The sequence below is a fragment of the Halichoerus grypus genome, chromosome 4, assembly GCF_964656455.1.
Source record: "Halichoerus grypus chromosome 4, mHalGry1.hap1.1, whole genome shotgun sequence".
In the NCBI taxonomy this organism is placed as follows: Eukaryota; Metazoa; Chordata; class Mammalia; order Carnivora; family Phocidae; genus Halichoerus; species Halichoerus grypus.
Window position 1 is genome coordinate 185,090,404 of NC_135715.1, and position 9,047 is coordinate 185,099,450.

Sequence of the window (9,047 nt, forward strand, 5' to 3'; positions counted from 1 at the left end):
TGGCCTTGGTCCATCTCTGCTGCACCCAAAAGTCACAGCCTTCACAAAGCTGGTTTCTGGGGCTACCCACTCCACTGCTTTATGCTAGTGACTCAGTCACGAGGGCCTGCCTCCACTGGGTTTTCTGGAGAAAGACACGTTATTTGCTCTGTTCATGAAGAGCAAACATCTCCGCCCAGTGCTAGGGAGTCAAGGGTAACTCAGTCCGGGTTAGTCAATTGAGTTGGCCGTCTCCCATCCCTTCATCACAAATGCCATCTCTCAGTTCCCTCAGGGCTTACAACTCTTAAGGTGTGACTACCTCCGTTCTCAGAGCATCTCTCCAGAAGATCTTTTCCTTCCCCAGCCCCTAGGCTTCTGTCCCTTGTGCCATCAAATGACAGGTGGTGCTATTGGCAGTTTCCCTGCTCATAAGATTCCTGTTAAACCCGATGGTGATAGCTGAGGTGTTCCAAGAGAGTAAGATAGAAAACTCCACGCCAATCATTTACTGGCTGCTAAGAAACCTCTTCTCCTGAGTGACAGCTGTGTTCATTTGTTTGCTCACTTCTGTATCCATTCAACAAACACCTGTGGAGCAAACACTAAGCGCTAAGCATATGCTTGGCCAGTGACTGTGCGCAGGAGGCCAAAGCGACAGACCCAAGGAACTGTTTCAGCTTCGTTGTCTAACGTGGGACAATAACTACTGGGGTGGGATGGGGGGTTCTAGGCCACTCTGAGAGGCAGGCAGTGGCGTGGCTGTCTCCCAGGTCATTGTGCTTTGGATCACACTGAGTGGCTTATCTGTGGCCTCACTGCCTGGGTGGGAGGTAGAAGCTGAGTCAGCCTTTGTTCCAGACTGAAGGAGGCCGAGTCATTCCACAGATATCCAAGGTCAGTGCATGCTTTTGGGATTCAGGAGAAAGTGGAGAGGTGCTTAGCTTTAGGAAGAAGAGGGACAGGACTGGGGACCTTAGATCCATTTTGTTTTCAGGTTAGGCCCTGGGTGAGCTGCAGAAGAAGGCAGTGGGGTTCTCAGGGACACTTGCACGGTATCCAGGACTCTGGGCGCTGCGGTCGCTGGGGGCCGTGGATATTCAGTCCTCAGCCTGATTCCCTCACTGCAGCTCGAACTCTATTTGTGGAATCCAGGACCAGGCTCCCTGTGTGGCTTCACAAAGGGCTGCCTTGAGTCGGACAGCCAGAGAATGGAACTTGCATTGAGCCAAACTGTCAGTGACATAAAATTTCATGCTTTTTTATTCTCCAATTAGATATACAGACCCATAAATGCAGATATAAAGCAAAGGGAAGGCTGTGGCATGAATCCTTTACACAAAGAAGTCTGCTCAAATGCGTGGTTAATGAAAAATCATATTCAATATCGTCACTCAATCTCTCTCTCTCTTCAGCAGACAATACCAGAGCCTAGCAGCAATGACTTTTTTGACCCTTACGTAAGTACTAACTCCCCAACTGTGACCCCAGAATAATCCAGGCCTTGTCCCTCCATATATGACCTGTATCATTGCTGCGTTTCTCTGAAGTGTGCTCACACTCAGTTGGAGTATGTCACTGTGTGTGACGAAGAGAGAACCACAGACGGACGTATCACCCACACCAGGGAGATGATTTTGGAATTGGTGTTTCTGCATGAAAGCTCCCTTTCCATTTGTTCAGGGAAACTTTCCTGTTTCCTTATTTCCCCTTGAGAGTGAGTATGGGAGGCAGAGCGCTAGACCACTGGGGTCTCTAGAGCCAGGACTTAAAGTGGTAATAGCCGAGGCTGGTGTGCACATGACGGGTAAGGAACACACTTGAGAGAATAGCAGCATTCTGAAGAAGGTGATAGGAAGGAAAGATCACAAACATCCACTCCAAGATAGAAGCAGAGCTAAGATGGTTTGAAGCATCCGTGAGAAGGAACAGGCTGAGCCAAGCTGGCAAGTCCAGGGGTGGACCCTGTCACCAGTCCTGCAGAGAAATGTACACAGAGCAAGTGGGTGATGCAGGGAAATATCTGCAGGTCCTTTATGGAGGCCCTGGAGCTCATCTCAAGGGAGCAATCAGGGGGCTGAGCTGGGTAAGACAGAAACTATCAACATACAGCAAATCACAGACATTTTTACTCAAACTGCTTGGCTAGTGCTTGATTATGTGCAGACCCTTCTGATTCCACAGGCCCTGCTTGTTACAGCTACCTGCATTAAAGTCTGCCAGCATCACAGATGGCCCCTCCCTCTAAGCCAAATCACACTTTGATTGCTTTCATTGCAACAAGATGGATGTTTTGGGCTGAATCACCTTTTTGCACAACTCCGGGGGGGCTCTCACTATTGAATGATGGGCAGCTGTACTGATAAGGGATGCTTATGGAGAAGGGATAGAAAAGGGTTGCCATGCCCTCTGTTCTTCTAGCAAATGCATTGCCCAGCATGATCTAGATGCATCCACATGACCTCGATTCCTCTGCTGGAGGTGGGAGACCCTTGTGTAGTAGAGGAGCTCTCATCTCTGGGGTCTGCACAACTTTTCTGATAACTGGAATGGACATGGAGGGTTATTCTTCACAGTTCACAACCAAGCCCTCTGCGAAGATAAAAAGCAACTCTTCTAATAAGAATGTCCTCACACCTTTTCATAACCTTTCTGTGACAGATTTTGTAGGCTGATAATGACTCTACTCACAGCTCCCAGGCTTTGCTGGGAGAAATCCCGCTAGACCTTGGGCCTCCAACCTTGGCTGCACACCGCAATCAGCTGGAGGTCCCACCCACAGAGGTTCAGATGTTAGTGTTCTAAGGTGCAGCCTGAGGGTCAAGATTTTCCAAAGCTCCTCTGGTGGTTTTAATGCACAGCCAAAGTTGTGGCTTTATTCGGATGAATAAAGGGAGTGCGTGAGCAAGATACAAGAGCCTAGAATTTCCTCTTATGTGTGACTTTTGTGTCTCTTCTTCTTCCATTGAATTTATAGATGAAAAGAATTTACAAATTGAGATATGTCCCAATTCACATCAGCTCGTTGGGTGCAGGGATGATATTCTGATTGTTATGATTTAGAACCTAAAAAGCAGGCTGCTGTGCTTTGGCTAATAAGTAAGGTATCTGCATCCTTGTGGCTGTAGACCTCACAGAAGCACTGAGAAGGAGATGGGAGGTTTGAAAAATGGGATCAGCAGGACTGGTGATGAATTGGATATCTGAAAAAAAAAAGCAGAGGGTTAGAAAAAATCCAAGAAAGTAGAATATCATGGAACAAAGCATAAAAAGTGTTTCTAGAAGGAAGAGGTGGAATGGTACTCCCTGTCACCTCCCCACTTCCTCATTGCCACCAAGAGTCCCAACCATCCATCACTGGGTTGGCCAGCCCCCAGATCTGTGCATTATTTCGTACCTAGATTGTCACAAGAGGATGTAAATCCTTCTTCCAACCCATGGTATTAAGAGGATATTTTCAGGGACGCCTGGGTGGCTCAGTCGGTTAAGCGTCTGCCTTCGGCTCAGGTCATGATCTCAGGGTCTTGGGATCGAGTCCCGCATCGGGCTCCCTGCTCACCAGGGAGTCTGTTTCTCCCTCTCCCTCTGTCTCTTCCCTCTGCTCATGCTCTCTCTCTCAAATAAATAAATAAAATCTTTAAAAAAAAAAAAAAAGGATATTTTCATTTAGGTATAGAGCTGCCACCCATTGGATGAAATGTTTCCCCACCACGTAGTCTTCCTCAATTGGCTCTCTTGCTGCTCAGGTGGTCCTAGGAGAGGGGCCAGGTGCTCATCCTTCTGGGCATTTCTCCAGCCCAGGCACACAACCTTCTTACATAGAAATTGTAGTATGTAGGGATTCACATGTTATTGCCACATAGATTATCACACACAACAGGAAAAAAATGTGATTTCTTTTACCTATCAATGGGCTCATTCCTTGACCAAGATTTATTTTGGTCTATTAATTCTATTGTTTTTAACATGTGTTTGTTACTCCATAATACTTAGATACAAACACTATCAAATGTTTAACTTCACTAAAGGAAATTAAATATGGCTAAAGGTCCCACATATTGCGATTGGTGAAAAATCAAGCATCAACCAATTTTGTGGGTCCCTCCACCTTCCTTATATACAAAAACACTAGGTCTTGAATGTCCTCAGAAAATGAGGGTATGGCCTAGGCCTTCAGTTGTGGTGGTCACTGTTACCACAATCCCTGGCCATTTGGGGACGGCACCTCCACACCTTACATGCCGAGCTAAACCATGGGACATCTCCCCACAGGCTCCCAGAGCCAAAGAGCTCTGTCCTCCCTGGCATCCACCTGGTCATCTGTGTCTACGTCTTTCCAACCCAGAGGTACTGTCACAGGCCCAGGGGCCCTCCAGGCACGGAGTCCATAGTGCGGGAACTCCTCCCCAGGCCCTTCAAATCATGGGGAACTTATGGCCAAGAAAAGAGGATGCAGTGATATGTCAGAGTGTAATCTCTTATATTAAATTCTTGGTAAATCACTCTTCAGTGAGTCAATGTAGATGATGCAATGTAGATAACTAGATAAGACACTGTATTATATTCCTGAGCCAAGTTTTGCCAGCAAAATAATGAATTTCTCAGATTATCTTTAATTCATCCTTTTTTGTGGTTGTTGCTAGTCTGTGTCAGAATCTCTATCTTCATAAAAAAAACTTCAGTGGTCTAATAGCCACTCCCTCCCAAACTTTGCTGCAGACCAGAATGTCTTCTTCCAAAATCTTCACTCAATATTTTGAGAAGAGAAATTTATAAGTGTCACCTGGGTACAAGCAAAGGTCATGCGTTCTAGAGTCCCAATGTGTCGACCTTCTCGGGTCTCACTGATTCCAGTGATGTCTGCATTATCTCCCCCTCTAGCCGGGAAACTCAAATATATGTGAGGTGTGCCGTGGACCTGGAAAGCTGTTCTGCTGTGATACTTGTCCAAAGTCCTTTCATGAGACATGCCACATCCACCATATAGATGCTAACAGGTTAGTGAGCCTGCTCCCCTTTTGCCATTCCCTCCTGTGGCACAACTCCTCCAACCGTGCGCACTCAGCCTGCAGAATTTGTCTCTGGTTTTATGTGTCTTCATGCAGAGGGAGCAGAGTCTTAAAGTATCAGGATCCAGAAATATGACCCAGAGTTGTTTAATGGCTCTAGCAGCAATAGATTAAGGGGAAGCAAAAACTCTTCAAGTTGTTGTTAGCTGTACTAGAAAGAGATGTCACCCCCATATCCCCCACTTGGTTCCCAGACCCAGGCACTTCATTGGGGTGATGACACCATACATTAGAAGTTGTTGTTGGCTGTACTAGAAAGAGATGTCACCCCCATATCTCCCACTTGGTTCCCAGACCCAGGCACTTTGTTGGGGTGATGACACCATGCATTAGGTGCTGGTTTAAAGCATATACCACCTGCTATGGGAACATCAAAAAGTTGACAAATTGGGGACTGTGATGAGCCTTCGATGGCCACTGATGCTACATTTCCTTTGCCTTAAAATATATCTTTGGTCAGAGATGATGGTATGAAGGATAACATGGAGATTGATAAGGCATTCTGTAAGTGATAGTGTAGGCAGAATTGCTGTGACCAGGGAGGATGGATGATTTCCATCGGTATTGTGTCCATCCCTATGAAGACAGAGCATTGCCCCTTGGTAATGGGAGAGTCTAATGTAATCCACCTGCTCCCAGGTAGTTCCCAGGGAATACTGTCATCTTAGGGATTCTGCATAAAGCTCTGCAGTTGAGCAAGCTGCAGAGGCAGAAGACAGGCCTGCTCTATTGCTGAGCCCATGTATAGTCCCCATCCTCGCACAACGGGTACTCAGGAATGGGCCCCTTGGGCAAGCACTGGAGTAGCCAAGGAAAAAGGCAAATGACATATCTAGGAAGGATCACTGTAACCACTTGATTATCAAGAACCCTTCAGTACAGGGAACCTGGCAGAGAAGAATGGAGAATGAATCTCAAGGCAAATGGCAGATGTCTGACACTACTCTGTTCATAGATTTCCTTTCCAAGAAATTTCTGCAGCATAGATTCTAGGCCCAGGTAATGGCAGTGCCAGAGGAGAGGATGTCTATAACTCTGTGCTTACTCAACAAAGTTGAGAAACAAGAAGTGGTTTCCTTTTACTATGGTCTGATGGCTCATTGAGGCCCAAGACTCCAGTGCTGAAGGTACCAATTGGAAATTTTAACAGGCAGGGCTCATTACTGAGTCCACAGTAGCTCAGATAAGAACTCTAAGTTTTGAGATGAATGAAAGACCATCACCCACCATGGCAGCTCACTCAACAAACTGTCAGTCCTGCTACCACTATTAATGGGAGGGGTGTCTGGCAACTGTGCCCAAATGGGGCTCTAGCGCAGAGGAGTGTCCAAGAGAGAAGTTGGATACAATGTGGAAACCACCAGTCATTCCTGAACAGAGGACTTTAATAGCTGTAGAAACAGTGACTGAATCACAGAGAACCTACCTTTGCTGACCTTATGCCCAATCTCTCAGGGACCCATGGAGTTGCATCTTCTGCAGGATAAAGGCTCTTCAACAAAGGTACCCACAAAGCCAACCATGTCACCAGGCATCTGAGGTCCTAAAGAGGCGGATGGTGCCTGAGGAACAGTTGGTGAGTTGAAATATAAACCTGAAGTCTCCTCCTTCCTGTTGACTTGAGAGAAGAAGCACAGTCTTGCAGGGGCTGGAGGGATGGTGCCCACGGGCGAACTGCTGTCCCCTGCTGTGCTTTGCTCACATGACCTAACCCTAGGTCTGTATTCCAAAGGATTCCAAAAATCTGTATTCCGAAGAAAATTCCCATTCCGTGTTTGTTTCATAGGCCACAGGTTTGGGAGCTGTGCATTCTGTCTGAACGTATGTACACTGCATTCTCCCCAAGCTGCTTTTCACTTAAAATCTCCTCTGTCTTTTGCAGAAATGTGAATTTGTCCTCTTGAAGGTCTACTGCTATCCAAAAAGCCTCTTTTTTGCTTCAAGACCACATTATGTAAGTAATGGCAACAAAGCCCAAAACTGGCATTGTCAAATTTGTGATATGGGTCCAATGGGGTCACTTGTCATTATCTTCATCTTGTTGATGGATATCTGAGTCAGCTTACTCAGTCCTTGGCCACTTAAGCTGCTACCACAAAGTACTATGGACAGGGCAGCTCAAACAGCAGATACTTATTTCTCCCAGCTGTGGAGGCTGAAAGCCTGAGATCAGGGTGCCAGTGGGATCCTGCAGACTGCCAACTTCTTTTTGTGTCCTCACATGGTGGAAAGAGAGGGAGAGAGCTCCCTGGGGTTGTTTTTATAAGGGCACTAGTCCCATTCATGAGGCTCATCCTCACAATCTAATCATCTCCTAAAGGCCCAACCTCCTAATACCATCACATTGGGGGTTAGGATTGCAACATAGGAATTTGGGGGGGACACAGGCGCTTGGTCTGTAACAGTGGGTAGACTTGGAACAGTGCTCACAGTCTGCCCTTCCGCACTTTGTCAACAGGGTAGCGACGCGTCTCATGGCCCAAAGAAACCCATGTGGTTAAACAAAATCAAGAAAAAGCTGAGTATGAAACTGTACCTCCGAGTGGAGGGGTTCGTGAGGGACATGTGCCTCATCTTTCAGAACCACAGGGCTTTTTACAAGGTGAGTGGTTCCCTCTGCATCCCTCTTTCTTTCCATTAAGCCACTTTGCCATTCATCCTCATGTCAGGTAAATGTTACAGTTGCCCTCATCTTGTGGCAAGCCTACCACAAGTGCAAATTCTGGAGGTATTCTAAAAGCCCTGTGGTCTAAGGTGGGGAAATAGTAACAAACCAGGTCTCTTTGCAGACATTACCTTAGGACCTCAGAGTTTACGCACTTCTAGATGCTCAGTGTTCACCCACAGAGAGCAGTGGACTGCAGACCTATTTCCTTCTACGAGAAATGGAAACGCGTTTTTTTTCTGGAGCTGGGTAGCTCTGTGTGTGTCCCAGAAGTCTCCGCCTTTGCCCTGGGTTCCTATCCTTACTCAGCCGGAGGCGCCAGCTGAGAGACTGGATGCGCAGGCGTAGAGTATGCGCGTGCGCAGTTTGCTGGTGCTGCTGCGCACCCGCCGTCTGGCGTCTAGACCTCAGGAATGTTGGGACAGGGGCCTCCCGCTCACACCTGAACATCTCCCTATCTCCAGTGGTTCCCTACCATTGTAGTGTTACAAGTTATAAGTGCTGTGTTTGAAAATCAAGCAACTAGTATTTTTAAAAAATTAACAATAAATTTCTGATGAAGAATTAGACTCTAATACAGTACTATTTTTACATCTCTGTCTTCCAGGTAAAGAGAAATTATCAAGCTATCAGGGACCATAAGACTCTTCACTGTATTAATTCTCACTTAACATTTGGGATAGTCTAAAATGAAGCTCTGGATTCCATGAAACATGGAGAGCCTAAGCTCAGTTGCTATGGCCATTCTCATTTTTCTCTTTGCTTTTTCAGGACAACCAGAAATTCATCAAGCTTGGACTTCAGGTGGAGGCCATATTTGAGAATAGTTTCAGAAACACTTTTGCAATTCAGGAAACAAGCGAGAATAGTTCTCAGTTGGAGCACAGTCTTTCATGAAGTAGCCCTTCCCCTCACCCCAACAGTCTTCAGCAGCTATAAGATAAGAGTCTGTGGTCCCTCCCACTGACAATTCTGCCTGTTGCTGTGCAAACAACTTTTTCAATTTTTTTGTTGTTGCCATTTTAGTTCATTTATTTTTCTAAATAAAATATAAAATTATCTTGTCAAGTTCTCTTATTGAATAATTTGAAGTGAAATTTACAGTAGAAAATATCAGGTCTTTCTCTAAGGGATTGTATTATGTGCTTCCATTTATTTTAATCTTTTATTAGGTCCTTAAAGTTTTCTCCTCCTTTCCCCTCTCCACACAGGACTTACCCATTTCTTTCTTTTCTTTTCTTTTCTTTTTTTAATGCTCGGGCAGTTAATATTTTTTCTTGCTATTGTGAATGTGAACTTTCTCCCCAATATATTTTATTACCAATTATTGACTC

At 45.8% G+C, this 9,047-nt stretch overlaps 1 protein-coding gene and 1 long non-coding RNA gene across 9 annotated transcripts in view; one reads left to right on the top strand and one right to left on the bottom strand.

The window, feature by feature from the left end:
• The window catches only part of SP100 (SP100 nuclear antigen), a 95,974-nt gene extending 87,193 nt beyond the window's left edge, over window positions 1-8,781 (top strand). For 7 of the 8 annotated variants that reach the window (XM_078071442.1, XM_078071443.1, XM_078071437.1 and 4 more), the window contains 6 exons: window positions 1,395-1,439; window positions 4,861-4,976; window positions 6,504-6,624; window positions 6,931-7,002; window positions 7,507-7,650; window positions 8,485-8,781. In XM_078071442.1, coding sequence (XP_077927568.1) covers window positions 1,395-1,439; window positions 4,861-4,976; window positions 6,504-6,624; window positions 6,931-7,002; window positions 7,507-7,650; window positions 8,485-8,610 — 624 coding nt within the window. In that variant the 3' untranslated portion in view covers window positions 8,611-8,781. The remainder of the gene's footprint in view (window positions 1-1,394; window positions 1,440-4,860; window positions 4,977-6,503; window positions 6,625-6,930; window positions 7,003-7,506; window positions 7,651-8,484) is intronic. The other variant, XM_078071438.1, reaches the window with a different exon arrangement.
• On the bottom strand, window positions 2,825-4,867 carry LOC144381664 (uncharacterized). Its single transcript, XR_013447405.1, has 2 exons — window positions 3,377-4,867; window positions 2,825-3,182 (listed from the first exon to the last, which is right to left on the bottom strand). It is a non-coding gene; the product is annotated as an uncharacterized LOC144381664 (long non-coding RNA).
• Window positions 8,782-9,047: the final 266 nt, after the last annotated feature.